Source organism: Talaromyces atroroseus (assembly GCF_001907595.1).
Source record: "Talaromyces atroroseus strain IBT 11181 chromosome Unknown scaffold_2, whole genome shotgun sequence".
In the NCBI taxonomy this organism is placed as follows: domain Eukaryota; kingdom Fungi; phylum Ascomycota; class Eurotiomycetes; order Eurotiales; family Trichocomaceae; genus Talaromyces; species Talaromyces atroroseus.
Window position 1 is genome coordinate 2,227,831 of NW_017971434.1, and position 22,365 is coordinate 2,250,195.

Below are 22,365 nucleotides of genomic sequence, written 5' to 3' on the forward strand. Positions count from 1 at the left end.
CTCCCGGGATCCGTAGGGCTCCTCTGTTCCTTGTACTCGGTACTGCCACAGCCGCAGCCACATTTACTTGCTCTTACGTACATGATATGGGAGGACGTGTAACGAATGATTCACTCCGTAAGAATGTCTAAGTCATACTGTACAGAAAACGGTAGAAGGTTATAATAATATAGCAGTAACTATAGTAAGAACCGGATCTTGCTGACATTGGCTGCGGCGCCCGCCCCCAGCCCTGTCAACCACGTTGCTGCTGATCTGATCCATAGTTAGTAGAGCTTTTCGGTCAGCTTATACATTCAGCAGCCGCCCTCTGGGCTCACCGTGAATAGCAATAACCTGTCCTCAGGTTCAAGTGCATAGTTGGTCTATACAGAGTAAAGCTACAGTACCTAATTATACATCCTTGGTAATCGTACATTTATTTTACCGCCCAGGCGGCTAGGATGCAGTACGAGCGTGGTATTATATTACATACCTCTAGTACCACCCGTAATAATGTCATCAAGAACTGGGATGCCATTGGCCCCTTCTCGTATCAATTCAATATATCGAATGGATCGTACCGTACGCGCTACACAAAGCACGTAAGATACCGTTCCGAGTACGGACCCCTTTCTCTTGTGTGCATTACTTTTTCTTTTTTTTCCTTTTTCTTCGAATTGTTTGTTTATTTTGTTTCTATATTGTTCTCTTTTCTTTTTCTCAGCCCGTGCGTCTGCATGGTATATCCTGTAGATATCAACAAACTAACTACCCCTTATTCTTAAGAATAAGTTCACGCATTCCATCCACGTTTGGTCCACCAGCATCGGTATCCGTAATTCGGGCTAGCCGTATTATTGTCTTCTGCTCTACTAATCTTTAGTCTCTCAATATCTATCTACCTTCGATTCCACTGTGCAAGTCAGCACGCACTCCGGCCATTTCCGTAGCCGCTGTGTGTGTGTGTGTCTGTGTGAATGTATCTCTGTGCAGCATCCTGTCTGGCATGTGGTTGACTCTAGCCAAAAACATAAATATATACACACTCGTAAATACACATATCTATAAAGGACATTCATCCAGATTCCCCGCGCTGGCGCCGTGGTCCAGACCCGACTTCAGTTAGTTCTGCAAGCCGACCGGCCAACTGTGGAGCCTCTCGCCCGCCTCGCCGGATACCTCCTTCTCCTTCTGAATTCACGGCGCCTTCCTCTTGTCTGCAGCGTCTAATCTTCGCTCTTCCTCCTCCTCCTCTTCCTCTTCCTCTTCTCGCTCTTCTCTCCTCCCATCCACCACTGTTGATCGTTCGTGGATGCTCTCTCTGCTCTGTTCTGCTCTGCCCGGTTCGCCCTCTGTCCTGTCCTGCTTTCTGCTCCACTGCCCCTCTCCGTCCGTCTGGTTTGAGTCTGTTCTCCGTGCACAGACATCCAGGAAATAGAGCCTGTCGCTTATCGCGTACTCGAAATCCCGCCTGCTGTGCACATACATAAATACAACTTACAACTGCTGCACATCGCAATTGCGAACTGCCTCCAGCCCTCCTTCTACACCCAACTGGTGATGCGACGTTTGACGGCCGCCCATCGCTAGCCCCGGGTCTGCCTCCCAGCCCGTCCCAACCCTCGACTGGTCAAGACTTTTCCGTCGCAATCGCGCGAGCTCCGAGAACGTGGGAAGAAAAAAAAAATACTCTTTTCTTGTTGAACCCGCCGGGAAGAACTCTCTTTACCATGCAATCTGGTGCACGCTACGCTGTTTAAACTCCCGACTGGACCCACGGTCTTTGTTTTTTATTTTATTTTTTGGTTTTGATTCTTTAAACTTTTCTACTTGAACCTTCTCCGCGCGCGCGTTATTTTTCGTGGTATCGAAACACTTCCGCGTTGGAAGATACCATCGACGGCTCCTTCGTGTACACTTTCATCCAACAGGGAAGATCTCATCCCTGATCAAAGCCATCCCTCCTGGATCCTTCAGACGGCTTCGGTGGCCGCTACTGGTCCGTAGGAACGGGTACGGTGAACCCCATCGTTAATCTCGAAGGCACCGTCTCTTCAGCCGCATCCCTATCAACTCCTCCTACCATCGATCCTAGCTATTTTCGTTCTGCTCAAGAATTCAACCGTCAACAAACCACCAACCTGGCGGCTCTAGCAGTTCCTCCGCCCGGAATGGGTACGGCGCTTGATGCGCTGAACCCAGCACCTCAGCCGCTGACAGCGCGCCGGCCAGCGGCCTCGAATCTGCCTGTATTCGAGCTTCCTCCGCCGGCCAATTTTGGCTTGGTTAATACTTCTACCAAGTTTCCCTCCCCATCCAACGTCAGTAATCTGCTCACCCCACCTTCAAATCATTCTGGCGAAGGTACGACCAATACATTACATCCGGGGCCAAACATCTCAACTGCAATATCTGCGGCACAAGAGGTGTCCTCCTATCCCCCCTCGTGGCAAAATCAGAATTCGTATACCTACGGCTCGCCCTCCCAGCCATCCTGGGGCGCAAGTTCCGCCACTGGAGTCTTTCAACCGCGAAGCGTGCTCTCTCCACCGTCAGTCACAATTAGTCGAACCAGCGGCAGTCTGCCGCCGACGACAAACGAAGGAATGGCTCAACCATATGACCTGAACCATCATCTCCCACCTTTCCAACAACAGTCTATACCTACATCGTCTCCTGCATCTGCTACCACTCTACTACCACATGCGCAGCATCCGCATCCGCAATCCCAGCCGATGGCACACACAGGGCTTCATGGCATTCCAACAACTACCGCTGCGCCGTCACATCATATGGCTACTGTTGATCTCTACGGGTCGAGGCCGCTGGTCAGCCCCTTATATAATACCTCCCCTACCGCCGGGGCGCCACACCCCGGCACGTACGCTCCATCCTATGGAGGGCCGTCCGCTGTAGGTCAGAGCGGATTGGGCATTCACACTTCGCGACTTCCGTCTGGGCCAACTCAATCTCCGCCCATGCAACCGCCGCAGTTGGGCTATAGCCGACCGCCATGGCCATCGTACTCACTGCCTGCCATGGCGGGGCCAATCATGACGAATGTGCACAACCCTAACGGGCAAATGTCACTGATGGGTAATATGACCTCCACCATGATGCCGGGCTTCACAAGCGGCCATTTAGCGAGTATGCAGCATATGTATGGCAGCCATCCTTCCCACCACCAAGGTCATGGATCGTCTGCCGCGTCGAACGATCGGCCTTTCAAATGCGACCAGTGCCCGCAGTCCTTTAACCGAAATCACGACCTTAAACGACATAAGCGTATACACTTATCCGTCAAGCCGTTTCCCTGCACCCACTGTGAAAAGAGTTTTTCACGAAAAGATGCGTTGAAGGTATTTTCTCTCTTTATGCCATTCCTTTTTTTTTATTTTTTATTTTTTTCTTTTTTTGGGAGAAAAATGGCTAATTTGGACTATTTATAGCGACATCTTCTTGTCAAGGGATGCGGCAAAAACACGGATAACAGCTCCAATTCCGGAGCCAAAGACGACGAAAGTGTCTCCAAATTCGATTCACATAGTGACAAAGCGAGTCCCCTTTCGAATGGTATTTAAGGAATTCCGTACATACCTGTAAACCTTTTTTCCAGCCTTATTTTTTGTCGGTTTTCTCATTTCTTATTGAACGCGCATCAGCATTCAATGTTATCATTTTTGAGCAAGGTGTCGGGAGGGATATTTCTGCTGAACTTTGGGCGCATCTTTTTTTTTCCTTGTGTTACCCTACTCCATGTATTCAAGATAGCCAAGGCTGATTCCTGTATGGCTTACGACTTGTCTCTTTCCAGTACCAGTACGCATTGTGTTTTTTTCACTTTTCATTTTTACTCTTTTTTTTTGTTTCGTTGTGTGCCCACATTGCCAGTTGTCATGATCGGTTGGATTACTAGTCATTTTCAAGTCATTGGCAGGAGAATACGGGATGGGTATTTGAATGGAATATAAATATACCTAATCATACACTCAGAGCATTCATCATACCCTCCACGCATCAAGGTAGATATTAGTATAGAAATCAGGTGAAAGAAAACAGACAGTAACATTGTTTATATCCTCCAGCCCTAGCCCTGTGCCCTAAGAATGCCTATCACTTCCGCATCGGGATAGAACGAGAAGATCAATTCCCCATTTCTTCTGATTGAGTGATGACGCATGACGCCTTCAATCACAACGACATAGAAAAAACGAAAATAGTTGCTATCATTGAGTATTGTGAGGAAATTGGATATTTCCTTTTTTCTTTTCTCTTCTTTTTTTCTTGTTGATTATCGAGGAAGCATAGGTAGCGTAGGATATCGTTGTTGAGAGATTTCCTAGTGCGGAGAACAACATCTGTTGACGTCATCTATGTATCCATGGCCCAGCTTCGAGGAACGTCATCGGGGAACTGCGTTATAAGTACACGAATCACAAAACCCATTTCAGAGACTTGCCATAAACTAAAGAGGCGGGGGAGTCGGAAGGAGAATCGTCTCGACCACATGAATGTACCTATGCCCAGGTCGTAGTCAGATGTCGGGTGGGGAGTTGCGTCAATCGTATGAAATTGGGGTAAGTTGACATGGTAATTGGGTAGGTAGGTTAGTGGTCGATGTCATATGCAAGCAAAAGCTTGGTTCTGGGTTATTTATATAGGTCGTTTATTATTCTCTGTGAACTTTTTCCTTCCTTTCACGAGACGAAAGATTTCAACTATTCCTAAAATTTCATTAAATCAATTGATTTCATTCATATTCACTATGACTCTCTCCCGACACGTAAGTCTTACTTACTCCTCCCCGTTCGAGCCAGGAACCAGCAAAACTGAAAATAGAGGGGGGGGAAAAATAATTAGGTCGACCCCGATGAGCTCATCAACGCTCTCCGAACCGATTCGGAGAGTACTCTCAAATCCAACATTCACACCGAAAATGCCGTTGCAAGCTCAACCCCGTATTCGACTCGCTACTCCAGCAAGGAGGCTATTCCGAAATTCCGGATTCCACAGAACGGCGCGCCGTCAGATGTAGCCGCGCAGCTTCTGAGGGACGAGTTGGATCTTGATGGGAGGCCGAATTTGAATTTGGCTAGGTATGCTTGTGAGAAAGAAAACTAGAAAGTCACATACTGACCCCTTTTCAGTTTTGTCGGAACGTATATGGAACGAGACGCAAATGCTTTAATGGCCGAGAACATGGCGAAGAATCTGGCTGACGCGGATGAATATCCCGCTCTGATGGCCATGCATGCCCGATGCGTCTCCATCATCGCTAACTTATGGGGCGCCCGATCTAACGAGAAAGCAATCGGATCTGCAACTGTCGGATCCTCCGAAGCAATCATGCTTGGCGGCAAGGCGATGCAGCGTCGGTGGCAGGAGAAACGGAAAGCAGCTGGAAAGGATATTTCTCGACCGAACATCCTTATGGGCGCCAACGCACAGGTAGCGCTGGAAAAGTTTGCTCGGTACTTTGACGTGGAGGCGCGTATCCTGGATGTCTCAGAAAAGAGCAACTTTGCTCTGGATCCAGAGCTCGTTCGCAAGAATGTCGATGAGAATACCATCGGTGTCTTTGTTATCTTGGGCTCGACTTATACCGGTCATTATGAGCCTGTAGAAGAGGTTTCAAAGATCTTAGATGAGTATCAGGCAGAGACCGGCCATGATATTCCAATCCATGTCGACGGAGCCAGTGGTGGTTTCATTGCCCCTTTTACCCATGCCGGTGGCGGTCAGAAATGGTAAATCTCTCTTGCTTTGCCAACCAAACGTCAAAAGTTATCATATATTTATTGGTTTTCTTAGGAACTTTGAACTTCCCAGAGTCAAGTCCATCAACACTTCTGGCCACAAGTTTGGACTTGTATATGCCGGACTCGGATGGATTATCTGGAGAGACCAATCATACCTCCCCAAAGACCTTATTTTCCAGCTGCATTACTTGGGAGGTACCGAGGAATCCTATACCCTCAATTTCTCACGACCGGGCGGGCAGGTGATTGCACAGTACTACAATCTCATCCATCTCGGCTTCAACGGATACCGCGATATCATGGAGAATTGTCTAGCAAACGCACGGCTGCTGAGCAAAGCACTGGAAAAGACCGGTTGGTTCAAGTGTGTCAGCACCATTCACCACAAGAAAAGTTTGAAGACGGCCAAGGACACGGTGCTTGGTAGTGCAGCGAACGAGACCTCTGCCGACTACGTAGCAGGACTGCCAGTGGTGGCATTCCGATTCTCAGACGCGTTCCAGAAAAACTATCCTCACGTGAAGCAGGAGAGTGTCAGCATTCTGCTACGAGCCAAGCAGTACATTATCCCCAGTAAGAATTCTTACTTCCTGTGTCTCTTTTGACACTTAGATTCAACTCCGCTAACATCGATCCTAGATTATCCCCTGCCCCCAACGGCCAACAAAACTGAGATCTTGCGAGTGGTTGTCCGGGAAAGCATGAGCGCTGATTTACTTGAACGCTTGATTGCCGACATTGTGGCCGTCACCGATAGCTTGGTGGACTCAGACCCCGTCGACCTTTCCAGGTTGCAGACTCATCCTCACCAAACCCGTATCGAACGCAGACAGCATCGATCCAAGGAGCACGGCCAGCAGGCCCACGATCAGCCCCCTACTTGGATGTCGAAGATGGGCGAGGGGGTGCACAAGACCGTCTGTTGAAGCCGTGTTTTCCCTATGGATAGTCTCTAGTCTTCTGAAAAGTATAATGAATGGCATGCATATCTGTAAATGACTCTTTCCAGCCGTATCTTCCCGACCATGCTGCTGTCTGTGGCTTGTAAACACTTTGTGTAACGGCGGATGAAGTCTCCGCGTTCCTTCCAGGTTGAGAACCGGGATGGATTCCTTAAGGCGACGACGTCATGTGAGGGCCGAGGCAGCACACCTTCCTCTGGGAAAGAAAGAAAGTCGTCCCTCGTCTTTGCCATTTTGGAGTCTCTCTCTCGACAACCCCTGAAGTCCTTGACGAGCCATCACCATCGTTTATCTTTATGCCGCCGCATCCACGGAGAAGCCGCCATTTGCAAGCGATCATCCACGTCAGCGGCCTTGTCTCTAGCGCTGGTCTGTCTCCAAACGTGCCTAGTCCTCGCCTCTGCGCAGGGAGCATGGCCCAAAGGCCAGTAAGTAGACGCAAGTATTTTATTCGCAGTGTCCTTCGTTTCTTGATCTTTCTACCCCACATGTGAGTCTACTGACTTGACTTTGATATGGGCTCGGTCTTCATATACGAGCCCATTAGATAACTCAATCCAATTCAACTCGACTGAACGCTCCCGGACATCTCGGAATCTGTGCAGCGCCCTCGTTTTTTCGTTGAATTTCCGGAGCAAAGGCTCCAGAAGCGCTCAAGTGGTATCAACGGCCGCTCGTATCAGTATCGTACAGTCAGTAAGGATATCCTCCTCCTGTCGGCTGATCGCTGCCATGGCCAATGCCCAATGCTTACCCGCTCAGGCTGGGCCCAACTGTTCCTGTGGTGATTCGCGGTGAGCTCCCCGCACAGGGGTTGATTCAATCTACAACCGGCCTTATCTTCCAATAATGCTGCTCTTCTTTTGGATCTCCGCACACCATCTGGATCCTGACTGACCAACTAAGACGGCAGGCATTCTCCATCTGCCATAGATAAGCCGCCGACAAACCATTCATCTACTTAGACACACTGACGCCCACGTTCACACTGATATCCCCGCCGTCGTCTTCAACATACATTAAAACATTTTTTGTAACAATCCAGGGCCTTGTATTAATCCTATAGAAACCCGCCCACCTTGCATGCCTCACAGGGTTTTGTTCGCCATTCGCCAGCAATCACACAAGATACCAGCTGGGACGGAGCGCCCTTAGTCCACTCCACTTGTGGCTGTTCTTATCTATCAAGCTATACCGTCATTCCATTCCTCCACCAGCGCATTTGCCTTTTCTTCTCGTCCGTTTGATTATCTCGCTTTGGTTATGTTCCCCAAAATTTGGTTTTCCCTGAGCCAAATGTGTCGTATCTTCGTCCGGGTATGGATACAATAAGAATACCCTCGCCTTCGGCCATTCTAGATCCCCCAGGTCCACAGCCTTTGCCCAAGAAGCCTGTGTCAAAACCTCGACAAAATGCGACAAGTCCGAAAAAGAAGACCCCTTCCATTACAATTCCTACAAATGGGAACCAGCGCCCTAAGCAGTCCAAAAGCCGTAACGGTGAGTCTCAGCTTCTTAATCTCAGTCAGCATCTTGTTCTCGTGTGGGTGAAATCACACCGAAGTGTCACATTAAACTGACCGGCATAGGCTGCATTACTTGCAAAGCAAAACGCTTGAAGTGTGATGAGACAAAGCCGAGGTAAGAAAAATCAGGAGTCACCATTTTTCTTCTCGAGGCAACAGATTGCTGAGCTCTTTCTGTTCGATTCCCTCTGTCATCTCTTTGTAGCTGCCAGCAATGTCATAAACGCAACGTAACGTGTGGAGGCTACAAGAAGGACTTCAAATGGCGCCCCTTCGAGGAAACACCGGCGATCACCAAGACAGCTCCGAAAAAGAAAGGTGCGTTGATTATCCAAATGGATTCATGTCCGGCAAGACGATCTCTAGTTAATTATAGCATCAGCGTCACCTCCGCCAAAAGCAAATGGCGAAGAAGGCTCCTCTCAGCCAAGCAAAGTAGCTAGGAGAAGCTCTGCATCCTCAGGTCAGATTTTGGGTCTAAACGAACAGCAGAATCTTCTTTCGCCAATTAGTAGTTCGCTGCCTGATGAATTATCACTGTCGGGCACTTCCATGTTCGCCGACTCAACATCAATCGTTGGCCATCCACATACACTTGGCCTGGTTGGCCCAGTCCTGGAAGACTTCAATGCGCCAACCGTTTTGGATACCCCGGGGACAGAGCTGACTGGGTTCCTCTTTTCGAACACTGACCTAGATTCAATATCTCATTCCTTGCCTACGGATCTCGACCAGGCGGCTTTCAACATGCCGAGTAGTCAACCAAGCTTCTTATCGATGTTAGAAGAGAACGCCGATGATGTAGAGAACATAATTAGACAATCAGAACCCGGCTTCCAGCTATGGCCGGTGAAGGAGAGCCCTCCACCCACCACGCAAAGCGATTTGTTACCCGATCTGTCTATGACGAACATGCTTTTGCAGGAACCCGAACCAACTGTCGGTAGCGAAGAGTCACTAATTGTTCGATTCGACCGGTTGACTTGTGGTATTCTGTCGGTGAAGGATGGGATAACGGAGAACCCATGGCGAACTCATATCTGGCCCATGGCAAGAGAATCACCTGCTTTGTATCATGCCGTTATTTCAATGGCTGCATTTCATTCCTCCAACGAGAATCCATCTCTGCGAGTCTTTGGTATGGAGCACATGCGTCAAAGTATCAACTTCATGGTCCAGGGAATGGAACAAATGGAAACAGACGCAGCCTTGGCTACAACTTTATCTTTGGCCTTTGCTGAAACGTGGGATCAGCAGACTTCTACGGGCATTCAGCACCTCAAAGGGGCAAGAGCTCTCATGCGCCAGACTCTGAAAAATAGGATTCGGCGCCAGACGGCATCAGAAGAACTAGGGAGGGTTCGCTTCTTATACAATACTTGGCTTTATATGGACGTAATAGCCCGGATCACGTCCATGGATGAGGCTGATACAGAGGGACTGGGTGATTCACGTTTGGTAATGCCACAAGATGGAGTTCATGACGTTGATCCACTGCTGGGTTGTGCAGCTACGTTATTTCCGCTCATCGGTCATGTAGCCAGTCTTGTGCAGCGAATACGAAAAAGCGACAGGAACACTTTTTCTATCATTTCTCAAGCCCGGGAGCTGAAAAATACGATTGACCGTTGGGTCCTCCCCAACCATTTCAACCCACCGGAAGATCCTCAATCTGAACTTCAAGATAGTATTCAGACGGCTTATGCGTACAGATGGGCGGTTCTTTTGTACCTTCACCAAGCTGTTCCCGAAATCCCTTCACCATCATCTTCAGTCCTCGCGAACAACACCTTGAAATTGTTGGCAACTGTGCCTCTATCTTCGAGGACCAACATTCTACACATTTTCCCTCTGTTTGTCGCGAGTTGCGAGTTTGAGGATGAGGAAGACCGCGAGTGGATTTTACAGCGCTGGGTTGCGATGCAGAACCGGCTGAGAATAGGCAATATCGACCGCTGTGTGGAAGTTATTCGCGAAGTCTGGAGACGGAGGGACGCAGCAAAGGCAGATAGGTTGCGACTGCGATCACATTCACTTTCTGAGAGTCGCAAGGGATCTATTGCGTTACCGGCAGTTCATCTGTCGAAAGCAGACAGTATTTACGGAAGTTCGATTGATAATAACCACACGTCGGGAGGTTTATACTCTATGAGTCCTACGAATGCAAGACATGGGTTTATGGTTCCAATTGTAGAAGAACTAGACTTTGAACAAACGGTACGAGGTAGCCATCATTGGGTTGGAGTAATGAAAGATTGGGGATGGGAAGGTAAGTGAAAAGGCGTCATCATTTTGGTCACAAAGAGGCTTCTCATTCGCAGGCACTAACGCAGAGCTTCATAGTTCTTCTGGGCTGATGGTAGGGCTTTCGATTGTATCCGCCGGTAATTCTCATTTCTTCCAACAGCCGTCTCGGGGGTTGTCTTCCTCTCTCGATCCTGCGCACTTCCTGACCCGGCGGAGTCGGTTCGACACAATTCCATCGGATGGTGGTCGCTCTTGGGACTGGCTGGCGATATTTTAACATTGGAATTCCGGTCGAGAAATGAGCGTAACGAATCGACATAATTCTCGAGCTCTCTTGTCATGGTGACGGTTGGCATTTTCACTTTCCTTTATCTTCTATGCGGTTGTCGCTATCGCAATAATTTTCCTGCTCTTGTATGTTGGGTAACTTTTTCTTTCGGTTGGGAACGATATATTCTTCCTGGTTCTCTGGCGCTTTCGGTCTTTTGTTTTTCTTTTGAGCGATCCCGTTATATTACGAATGTCATGCAACGCAAGAGCGAGTATTAAGATTTGTGGTTTTGTGGGAATTGCTTATAGCAAAGGCGTCGTGTTTTTTTAGCGTTCGCTTTTTGCCTCGATTTGGTCCTGTCCTTGGTTTACTCCTTTTTGGTTTTTTTTTTTTTTTTTTTTTTTTTGTGCGCAATGGGAAGAGGCGGGCAAGCCTACTAAAATTGAACCGACAGATCGCAATCGCGTTGGGCTTGTTGATTGATCTATATTGACCTGCTGTGGACTGGACGAACTGGACTGGACACACAAAAAGATGAATGAATGAAGGAATTCTTTTTACTTGTCGAAATTGAACCCTCTCAAACTTTCGGATCTGTTCTTTTTTTTTCCTTATACGGAGCACATTCCTCGGTCTTCTATTCACTCAAATGAATGGTGTTGTCAAGATGATTCCGGTGCCACCTTGGAAGTTCCTTGGTCGTTCAGCTGGGAAAGGGACGGGGACGATTGTTCTAGTGATGGTTTTCTGCATTGGGCGTGCTTCCTGTTTCCTCTTGGATTTTCGGTTGATGGTTTTCTTTAAATTTCAAAGAAAAGAAAAGTAGCTCTGGAATTTAGGAAATATGAGTTTTTTTTGGGTTCTTTCATATCGTTGTGAGCGCAGAAGGCGGGGAAGTAAGGAAATAACGGACGAAAGTAGGTACCTGTTTATATCTGCTTTCGGCTTTGGCTGTTTGTAAGAAAGGGTCAGTAAAGTGGAATTAGAGAAGAAAGAGAGAGAAGGGCGGGGGGAAAGGAGGGAGATTGTAGAAGTATTATAGATCCAGTCTACATACCTATATAGAAGAATAGGCTCAAACAGAGGGGGTAGAAAGGACTGCCGCTGAAGACGAGATTATAAATGACAATCACGCAAGCCTCCTTAATCCTAAGGGAAAATATGTGAGAACATTAGTAGAAAAAGTAAGTAGGTCTCCAAAATAGAAAAAAAAGAGAGAGAGAGAGAGAAAAGGAAACAGTCCAGTGATCTAAAAGAGACTAAGCACTACTCACCAATCGATTTTCTGATCATGCCACTATCCACACATACTCACGCAAAACCTCTAGCCGCGCTAAACGGGAAATTTAAAATGAACAGACTAGATTAGTATGCTGGTAGTATGAAGAGGCACCAGTTCTAGTTAAAGTTGCCTAGCTAGTAGCTGTTTGTTCTTGAAGCGAGTTGGGACTTAGTTGCCTAGCTTATTCTAATTTGCCCTAGGTAAGAAAGGGATAGAGGGAGATACGCCCCCCAGATGAGGGGAGATGAGTAATTCCTAGGGAAATTGAATGGCTAAGGTATATACACAAGGTGCAAGGAAACTGACTAGCTTGTTTGATCCAGCGAGGGAAAAAGAATACAAACATAGATGCAGAGCAAGGCAGTATGCGTGGAATACAGTGCGATATTGGGTAAAAAGGCGTAGACATCTTCCAGCGACACACCTAGGAAAGTTTGTTTTTATCCGGGTATATAGCGAGGTTATTGATGTATAGAGAGAGGACCTTGAAGTAACTCATATAGGAATCTACCTCGCAAATATAGAAATCCTCATGAAGGGTGTCAACTTCGCTGTGTACGTACTAACTATCATCACGGAAAGCTGTGTGAGCTCTACAAAAAAAAAAAAAAAAAAAAAAAAGGGGGGGTGGTGTACCTATTGTCACGTAGAGGAGGGGGTGTACGTATGTAGAAAAACCGATACAGAGGAGGAATTAGGGCAACTGCATGCCACTAAACCGCATCGGGACACGGTTCGCGGCGAGGTTTGCTTTCCAAAATAGGAAAAAAGATCCATTGCTCGTTTGTATTCGTTTTTATGGATCCTTGACTTGAATGGTAAGAGCTTATATAATTTGGCCCATAAATTTTAGTTAGTGTATATGTATACGTATTGCTTATTTGTTGGTTTTCCGTGAGGGGAAACTGTGTCTGTAAATCGCCGTGTGTAAAAAGCATTCGCGAAGGCTATAGGTATTGAAGTTATTTTTTCAATCAACTTCCATGGATATAAACGGATATAGGTAGATACTTGATTTAATTGGGGGAGGGGGGAAGTCATGAGACAGGTAGCAGATTGATAGACCGTACAAATAGTACAATAATTCTCCTCATGGATCTATACCTCCGCACTACCTACCTATGTAACTACGGAATTGGAGTAGATCAATCCAGAACCTACTGCTGTATCTTTCCTTATCTACCAGTCTAGATCAGGTAACTGGCTCACTCTATAGATAGAGCTCTTGATTACTCCAAACGCTACGCGCTTGAAGTAAACGGACCCTCGTCCATATGTACGTACCGTCATTCCGGGTTTCATACCCTCTTACAAGTAGCTGTTCAATTGCCTATGTAGGCAGCTTCTATATGACCAGCTAGCAATCATTTATCATACATAAAGAGGAACAAGTTTCCCTTCTGAAAAATTTTTTAATTTATGACGACTTAGACTTTGTATCTATCTCCATTATCTCATCTTTCGTGTCTCTCTTAATTACTCCATACGTCCACGGGTGTATATATAGATCCTCAATTCACGAATCATGGGTAGTATTTTGAGTCGCGTATCCAACAACAACACCACAGCTACTACAGAAGCCAAGATGGGTCCCATTGCGATGAATTACTTTGGCCAGGCTCAGAGCACTTTCAAGCCGCCACTGATTGCGAATGAGAATGCCTTTTTGGGTGATATTGCTACCAGGTATGAACATCAACACAGCGTCTCTAGTCCGGAATTCATTCAATTGAAAATCTATTCGTTGCCAATTGAAAGAAAGAAGAACAGTTCTATTCAAAAGTTGATAAGCTAAACTCTGTTCACAGCGAACGTAATGACCCCGAAAAACCTGTTTCATGCGGCCTCTACCGCCTCGAGAAAGGCACTCCGCTCGTCTACGAGTACACCTACCACGAAATGAAGATTATCCTAGAAGGCGAATTTGAGATCTCGGACGAGACAGGCCAGAAAGTCACCGCTAAGCCTGGCGATGTCTTTTATTTCCCCAAGGGCTCAAAGATTACTTTCACCACGCCGTCCTATGGCTTGGCTTTCTACGTATGTGTTGTCCGGATCGAGTTATATCATTATCTTTCAAGATATAAAGATGTGCTGACTGCTTTTCTTCTATAGACCGGCCAGCGTAAGGAGGGTGCTGCTTGAGTGTTTGGGATTTAATGTTGAAGATTTATAATGCATATTTAGGATATTACACAATTATTAGTTGGCACTAGTTGAATATTTGCTAGACTACCCCAATAATTATATACTTCGGATTCTTCCGAGTCAACAGTAGACCTAACATACATACATGCTGACCCCAGCAGTCTGTTCAAAGCATTTACACACACTGTAGTAGGTAGCTGGTTCTTCAGAATGCTTTATTCATTGTGTAAAATAAGCTTGATTCTTTGTTTTGGGATTGTTGACACAATGTATGGACGCTAGTTTCCGCGTGTGGATATGCTGGCGATGACGATCTCGGTAAATTAGAGCGATCGCAGCCTGCTCGTCATAGTCCATAATAAAAACAAGAAATCGAATCGAGTCGATAGATTAATGTGGCTCAGCAAGGGGCGCTGAGCATCCACAAGGCTGGCTGGCTGGCTGAAGGGCCTGAAATCTCAGGTTTCCGGGGCAACCAGGTGATCCCGGGGCGCCTCAGGCACTGCCGCGGCGTCAGTGCGTCGGTACTTGCCCGATGGAGCACACTCTGCAGAGCTCCCTTCCTGCCTTCTTCTCGCTGTCTGCTACTCTTTCCTTGCTTGCCTCCTGCAAACACCTGCTTGCTTCAAATGCTCCCTCTCGTTTTTGTGCTCGCTGCCTTTGCCATCTCTCAATTCTCCCAGCGTTGACTGTTCTGTCTGTCTGTCTGTCTGTCTGTCTATTGTTGATCAATCGGCATATGCTCCTCGCCCCGCCACTCAACCAGCTGCTCTCCTACCGCCGCCCTGTTGCGCGGCCAAAGCTAATAACAACTCACAACATAGCATAGCCGTGTCGATAACCGCGACTTCAATATCATCATGGCTGCTGGCGGCGAATTCATCGCGGAATCGCCTTCAAAGTTGGGCGCCCTCCAACTGCCCAATCCGCCCCCGCTCCTCCATACGCGCGCCAGCCAGGAGAACTACGACCGTCCCTCAACGCCCACCCACAATCCTAATGAGTTCACGAGCCCCATGCAGACCCCCGTTGGCAGTCCTAGCAAGAACAAACTGCCCCCTGGGGCTCTGAATCTGCCTGGTGTCTTTGACAAGGCGATGAAGCTGGCGCCGTCTTCCCCCACCAAGTCGGCTTTTGGAACGGCAGGCTCTCCTGGCAAGGGGCTGTCGGTGTTGGAAGATTTCAATCGCAGCGTGATCCACCAGGATGTCTATTCATCGGCCCCTGGTAGCCCGACGCGCCGATCGAACAAGGAAAACAACCCGCCCAATATACCACGCCTGGGCAAAGACCTAGGGCTGAATGCTAATTCCGCTGCCGTGTCTCGACTCGAGCAATATCAACAACGGGACATGGAAAGTGTGCGGAGGGCCCAGAATCAGACGCTTCGTGGGTTGACTCCGGAAGACCTTGAAAAGCTTCAAATGCCCAAGGTCAAGCGACTGGCCAACGTGACGCAATTATGTAAGTTGGTTGGCCATTGTCAATGTCATTGTTGTCTTCTAGAGAAACCTGTCTTCTAATGTTGGTACAGACTTCCTTGATCACTACTTCGACATCCTCAGCTATGTACACCACCGCCAAACTCGATATAACGCATTCAAGGCCGCCCACCCCGCGCCTCCACATACACCCGTTGAAGAATATGAGCATGAGCTTCAGAGATATCTCGGTCGTGAACGTGCTAACCTTCGCAGACGACGAACTCGCCTGCGCCAAGGTGACTTTCACATCCTTACTCAAGTCGGCCAAGGCGGGTATGGACAAGTCTATCTAGCACAGAAAAAAGACACACGCGAGGTTTGTGCATTGAAAGTCATGAGCAAAAAGCTGCTTTTCAAACTCGATGAGATTCGCCATATCTTGACTGAGCGCGACATTTTGACTGCTGCCAAGAGTGACTGGCTGGTCAAGCTCCTGTACGCCTTTCAAGACGAGCAACAGATCTACCTTGCGATGGAGTATGTTCCTGGTGGTGACTTTCGAACGCTACTTAACAACACGGGTGTCCTACATAATCGCCATGCGCGTTTCTATATTGCCGAGATGTTTAGTTGTGTGGATGCCTTGCACAATCTAGGATACATCCACCGGGATCTAAAGCCAGAGAACTTTTTGATCGATGGCACTGGGCACGTCAAGTTGACTGACTTCGGCTTGGCTGCAGGCATGCTAAACCCCGTAAAGATAGAATCGATGCGCATTAAGCTGGAAGAAGTAGGCAACACGCCAGTTCCGTTTGGACGACCGACCGAACAGCGCACAGCGGCCGAACGACGTGAAGGCTACCGGTCATTGAGAGAACGCGACGTCAACTATGCCAACTCTATAGTAGGATCGCCTGACTACATGGCACCAGAAGTTTTGAAAGGCCAGGATTATGACTTCACTGTGGACTACTGGAGTTTGGGCTGCATGCTGTTCGAAGCACTGGCCGGGTACCCTCCGTTTTCGGGTGCTACTGTCGACGAGACATGGCAGAACCTGAAGCGTTGGCAAAAGGTACTGCGGAAGCCTCAATATGAGGATCCTAACTATTTTCTGTCTCGCCGAACCTGGGATTTGATTACACGCCTGGTGGCGGCCAAGGAGACACGATTCAAAAACATCCAACAAATTCATGAGCATGAGTACTTTGCCGAAGTAGACTTCAGTAAACTACGAGAGCGCATGGCGCCGTTCGTTCCGGAGCTGGACTCGGAAACTGATGCAGGCTATTTTGATGATTTCACCAATGAAGCAGACATGGCCAAATATAAAGAGGTGCACGACAAGCAACGGCAATTAGAAGAAATGGCCGAGCGGGAGGACCAGATGGGCAAGGGATTGTTTGTTGGATTTACTTTTAGGTATTTTATCCTTACATACCCTACGAATTTCGATAAACGAGCAACTAACTTGAACAGACATCGCAAACCAGCTGTGGAAGATGGCAAAGGCAGTCCCAGAAAATCCATTCTCACGGATGGCACATTCGGCACGATTTTTTAACCTCCTTTTTTTTCTTTCTGTTTCTTCTCTGTTAGGGGGTTCAATATAGAGCAGGCTCAATGTTACCCAGTCGTTGTTATTTTCTTTTTCTGGTTTCGAAGCAATTCTTAATTACTCGATGTTTATTGCGCTATGAGTATATCCGACACTGCGGTTCTCCTTTCTGTTTTCTTTCAAGCCATTGCATACATACATTAATAACCTATCACCGACACCGACACATACAGGTTTTTGACTTGTTGGTACAAGGGACTACCCCGGTTTGTTTTCTTTTTATCTCTGCGAAGCATTTGTCAGATGCCCGTCTTGTTCTGTTTCTTCTCAGTATGTATGTATGCATGTATGAGTATGATTCTTTAGAGATTATTTCATCAATGTTTTACTCCATATCATTTTTCCCCCCGCAATATGCTCCTCTTCCCTTCAATACATTCCGGATATCGAAGCAGAAAGCTGGGAATAATCACATCTCGGGCACCGGCAACGTAGCATAGTAAGCCATAGCCCGCTGATTTGCCTCCTTTGTAAGCGGCCTCGCTTCGTCACTCAACTCCGCCAATAACTTGAAGTAATTGATATAGAAGGCGGGCGTAAAAGTGTTGAAAAACCGTGCCTCAGCATCCGTCGGATTCGAGAATGTATGCGGACTTCTAGTCGGCACAACCACATAATCGCCAGCTTGTGCGTCTATGATTTCGGCCGGTTTTCGTTTTCCGTCTGGCCCAGCTGGAGGTATGTGGAAGCGTATTGTGCCCTTGGTGATTAGGAAGGTTTCGTCGTGCATTTCGTGCCAGTGTGGTGGTGGTCCGCGCGTGTTTGGGGGCACAATGAGTTCGACGCTGCTGAGGCGCATGTCTGCGGACTAGTCAGCTGGTTTTTCTGATGATAGTACCTAGGTACACCACATGGATGCTGATGTGTATAGATTGGATATATATATATATATATATGTATATAGGGGACCCCCGGATGAAGATTTACCCGTGTTCGATCCATCTTCCATCACCCGTAGTGTCATCGTTCCTAGGGTGAGCACATCGCCTGCTTTGGCGGGCACGAAGCTCACGGGACGGTCTGGGATTTCCATTCTGTAGTATATGTAGTAGTTTTCGACTTGAAAGAGAAAAGGAGGGCGTCTGTCTTATCTAAAGACTGACATCCTTACTCCTTATATACCTATACACCTAATAATACCGCGGCTTCAGCTCAGCCCGAGACAGAGAGATAAACTGTATAAGTCTATAGGATTAAAGATCAGATTCGTATTTCAGCGGATTACCTTAGATCAGACTGACCAAGACATTACGTAGACGAATAGTGACAAGGCAATATCGCATCGGATATAAGGGTTACTCAGATATCAAGATTATCTCCGTCCAGAAACGAGCCTCCCTAGGTTTCTGGGTCTTGGTCATGGACTTGTACTCGGCCAGATTGGAAGGTAATAGCATGATTTCTTCTGACTTGATCGCTCTGTGTATTAACATCTATGCTATGCTACAATACTCCTCGGGATTGACACACGAAAGAAATAAAATAAGAAAGAAGATGGTGGTGACTAATTTAGTTTGGAAATTGGAGTGGCGAGTTTTCAGATTTCCACATGCTCGTGCTCATGATCAAGACAAAAGGTACAAAGTGGCAGAAAAGATATGATTCAGCTCGTTCCTCATATCGAGTCATCCTCCTTCCTCAACAATCGTAATATCTCGGACTGATTCTCGCCAACCACAGCACGGCCATTATTCCAGTCAACGACCTATAAACACGAACCAGTCAGTTAAACCACATGTCAACCTTATACACTTGGGGGGGGGGAGGAAGAAAAGAAAAGAAAATGAATAGGGGAAATCAATCAACACATACAATCGGCCTCACAAACCCACTCTCACTCAACTTCTTCAACGCATCTTCCTTACTCGCCGCCCCCTCCACCACAGCCGAAGCCCGCACCCCCTTACTACCCAAATAATCAATAATAGTACTAAGCTGATCCGGCGTAGGCAACGACTCTGTAACCTCGATTTCGAAATCGTCGCGCAGCGGGATTTGCTTTTTTGATGATGACGCTGTCGAAGAAGAAGTAGAAGAAACGTCGCTGGCTTGGTCTAGTGTGGCATTTGCGACTTCCGAGGCATGTGCGGATGCGGTGCGGAGGAGGTTGAGGACGCGTGTTGAGCTTTGGACGGTGGGTTTGTGGAAGAGGGTTATTATGTCGAGGGTTTTGTGCTGGTTTTTTTTGGTGTTGTGTTAGCAATCAATGAATAAATGTATTGGATTACGTCGGCTTTTGAAGAGTCATTGGCTTCTTTCCGGGGGTCTAAAGGATGAGACGTACAATTCGGAACATTTTGTTTAGCTTTTTTTCTTTTCTTTTCTTTTTGGATTTGAATATTTTCTGTGGGAAATGTTAAACGTGAGATAGATAAATTAATTGTTGGTGAGTCAAAGTCGTTGCATGAGGATGCATGAAGAAGAATGGGTACGTCATGGTGGAGCAGAGTAATCACGTGAGCTAGCGCCGGCTGCCAGGGCAACATATGGCTTTATGTATTTATCTATGGCTCGTCGATTCTGGGATAAATATGAACTATATACAATTCAACGACGAATGCTATTATTCACCACCCAAAATTTTCGATATGGAGATATATCCCTTGCGCCCCTGTACCCTTATGCACTGCTCGCTCATCGCTCAAAGACACCACACTATGTCGCACATCTGCAGCAAACCCGCGTGGTCCGCATACCACCACTGCACTCTCCCCTTGGGCCCGCTCGAGAACGTTACCGATGATAGATCGTGGGTGTGGTCGACCAGCCAATGTTTTAAACCCTTTCAGGTCTGTTAGTGAAGAGGTCGATGACGATGATAAGGCAGTTTCCTTTTGCTTTTCTGCCCCAGCCACTGTATTTGACGCCGCTGGACCGGAACATGTGCATTGTGGCATGGATGAGATGTCATCCTCGTCCTCAATTACCGTGCTGCAGCAACATGTCTTCTTGACACCGCAGCCTGTGTCCTGGATTGCATCTGTTGATCCGGATGATGGAGAGCCAGATCTTACTACGACGTTCTCGGCTTGGACGACTTTTTCATCAGGACTGCCTCCCTTTTCTATATCTCGCGAATTGTCTTCATGTGTTGCCATGGTAAAAGGATGCTGTACAACCATGGGCCTCTCCAGGCTTTCATCACAGGTCAAGTAGATGCTGATTTCAATCTCCTTGTCCGTTTCACGGTATTGTTGTCGGAAATTCTGCAAATCTTGTAGCACCGACTGCAATTCTGTCTCCAACCAGCTAAGCTGACTGCGTGACTTGATCACCCAGACGAAGCGAATTCTTTTTGTTGTGGCCAATCGCTCTGGCGCCATGGACGATATTTTTGAACCGAGTGTACCTGCACTCTGGGATTCCAGCTTCCAGGCATGCACAATATCTCGCATCAGAGGCAGGGTATAGGTACAGCCCATGCCCCCGGCCAAGAGGACAACACTGTCGAATTGACGTAAGGACCGTACAGCTCCATAAGGGCCTTCTATAAACACTGTGCGTTTGACCTTCTCTGTAGACTGCGTTTCTCCAAGCAAGGCGTTGTGTTTAGTCGCAGATCGGAAAAACCGACGGGTGCCACCCTTTTCGGCGCGCACAAGAAACTCAAGCTTATTATCCGATGGAATCGACATGATGGTGAAAGGATGGCTTTGAAGAGGCGCTATCGAGTGACAGCCCAAAAACACATGCTGTCCAGGGTTCCAGTTGATGAGGGGATTTGGTATAGTGATGCGGGTGACATTGCCAGGGAGAGGAGTAAATGTGGCCTTGTTGGCAAACAACGGTCTTTGCTGGTTCGACCAAAAGTGGACAATAGAGAGATTGGCAAATGCCAGCACCAGTATTCGCACGAAGCGGTCAAAGCACACAAAGCCAATCGGAATCCAAACCCAAAATCTGACTTCACCCGGAGCATGCAGATATACGGCAGCCAAGAAACCGGCCATGGTCACAATATGCTGAATAACGAAGAACTCATAATTCCACCTGCGCACGGGGGCAAACGAGGTGAGGAAAATGAATGTTAGAACGCACCATGCAGCAAAGCCATGTTGTGTGAAGTAATCTGTTTTGATCATGGTTACGATATAGTCGTATTTGCCGTAGTCTCGAAACCAGAAGCCCATGTGAATCGTAGCTGAGAGCCACAGGGTCCGAGAAACCCAACGATGGTACCAGTTTAGGTAGTCATAGCTAGTTCCGGTCAATAAACCGATGATGTTTTGCTTCCCAGCCAGTAGAATGACCAGAGGTAGCTGGCAAATGGACATGAACCCTGCTCTATATCCAATATCTTCCCAGTTCAGCCAGTTCTCGGTATCAAAGCCGTAGAACATCATAACAATGATGGTCACCAAGTTGGCTAACATCAGAGACACAGGGCCGAGAGGAGCTAGACGCAGCGTATGGCCTTTTAGATTGATGGGCTGCAAGGCCGCATTGCCAAGTTCCCTGGTGGTCGCAGTAATCGTTGCATATGTTTGGAAAAATATGGATTTTGGCTTGGATGGCGTATCTGATTTGTCGTGGAGTCTATTCTACCGTCAGCATACTGCACAACCTCTCACGGAATTAAACTCTTGGTCAGACTCACCGTTGTTGAGCAAGAAGTCGATTCAGCACGTTGGCCACTGTTGCAATGGCAATGACTGTTCCAACGACAGCCCAGTAGTACTTCTGAAACTGGAAAAAGGTCGGTATGCCCACGCCAGTGGACATACTGCCCATGTCCATCTCCGACATGTCCATGCTGGGCGATTCAGACCATATCAATTAAAAGGAGAGAATTCTGCAAACACAGAACAACAGAAGAAAAGAGCAGACGGCATCATGGCCTGAGGCGGACAGATCCGTCGGACGTTCTTTCCCTCGACGCTGCTGACTAAAAACTTGCGCACTCCGAATGCGATGCAAGTTTATTTTTGTCCACTAAAACAACAGTCCAGACCTTATATTCTGCTTACGGCGGTACACGTATTCAATTAATTTTTTTTTTCCCTTCTCCCTTCTATTTTATTCTTTTTCTCACTATTCCACGGGCTTTTTATCGGCCGTATATACTGTACCCTGCTTGCCTTCACGTCCTCGCGGTCATCGCTACTACTACAACTTCGATTCCCCTGATACTCGATTTTAATAC

General features: G+C 47.4%; 7 protein-coding genes across 7 annotated transcripts; 5 read left to right on the forward strand and 2 right to left on the reverse strand.

The window, feature by feature from the left end:
- Positions 1–2,153: 2,153 nt before the first annotated feature.
- On the forward strand, positions 2,154–3,563 carry UA08_02877 (hypothetical protein; the record flags this gene model as incomplete). The annotated part of the gene is made up of 2 exons (XM_020264967.1): positions 2,154–3,341; positions 3,432–3,563. 2 exons carry the CDS (start codon positions 2,154–2,156, stop codon positions 3,561–3,563), a joined length of 1,320 nt encoding a protein of 439 aa, XP_020121929.1.
- A 1,184-nt stretch (positions 3,564–4,747) lies between these two features.
- Positions 4,748–6,667, forward strand: UA08_02878 (Glutamate decarboxylase; the record flags this gene model as incomplete). Its single annotated transcript, XM_020264968.1, has 5 exons — positions 4,748–4,765; positions 4,843–5,078; positions 5,130–5,729; positions 5,794–6,314; positions 6,381–6,667. The coding sequence occupies 5 exons, from the start codon at positions 4,748–4,750 to the stop codon at positions 6,665–6,667; spliced, it is 1,662 nt and encodes a 553-aa protein (XP_020121928.1).
- A 1,355-nt stretch (positions 6,668–8,022) lies between these two features.
- UA08_02879 (hypothetical protein) lies at positions 8,023–10,753 on the forward strand (the record flags this gene model as incomplete). The annotated part of the gene is made up of 5 exons (XM_020264969.1): positions 8,023–8,203; positions 8,293–8,344; positions 8,435–8,547; positions 8,606–10,498; positions 10,551–10,753. The coding sequence occupies 5 exons, from the start codon at positions 8,023–8,025 to the stop codon at positions 10,751–10,753; spliced, it is 2,442 nt and encodes an 813-aa protein (XP_020121933.1).
- Positions 10,754–13,554: 2,801 nt separating this feature from the next.
- Positions 13,555–14,174, forward strand: UA08_02880 (hypothetical protein; the record flags this gene model as incomplete). Its single annotated transcript, XM_020264971.1, has 3 exons — positions 13,555–13,715; positions 13,838–14,069; positions 14,145–14,174. The coding sequence occupies 3 exons, from the start codon at positions 13,555–13,557 to the stop codon at positions 14,172–14,174; spliced, it is 423 nt and encodes a 140-aa protein (XP_020121932.1).
- Positions 14,175–15,037: 863 nt separating this feature from the next.
- UA08_02881 (hypothetical protein) lies at positions 15,038–17,168 on the forward strand (the record flags this gene model as incomplete). Its single annotated transcript, XM_020264972.1, has 2 exons — positions 15,038–15,641; positions 15,712–17,168. The coding sequence occupies 2 exons, from the start codon at positions 15,038–15,040 to the stop codon at positions 17,166–17,168; spliced, it is 2,061 nt and encodes a 686-aa protein (XP_020122335.1).
- Positions 17,169–17,631: 463 nt separating this feature from the next.
- On the reverse strand, positions 17,632–18,255 carry UA08_02882 (hypothetical protein; the record flags this gene model as incomplete). Its single annotated transcript, XM_020264973.1, has 2 exons — positions 17,632–18,023; positions 18,150–18,255. The coding sequence occupies 2 exons, from the start codon at positions 18,253–18,255 to the stop codon at positions 17,632–17,634; spliced, it is 498 nt and encodes a 165-aa protein (XP_020122336.1).
- A 582-nt stretch (positions 18,256–18,837) lies between these two features.
- UA08_02883 (hypothetical protein) lies at positions 18,838–21,974 on the reverse strand (the record flags this gene model as incomplete). Its single annotated transcript, XM_020264974.1, has 4 exons — positions 18,838–18,927; positions 19,035–19,397; positions 19,919–21,758; positions 21,820–21,974. 4 exons carry the CDS (start codon positions 21,972–21,974, stop codon positions 18,838–18,840), a joined length of 2,448 nt encoding a protein of 815 aa, XP_020122333.1.
- Positions 21,975–22,365: the final 391 nt, after the last annotated feature.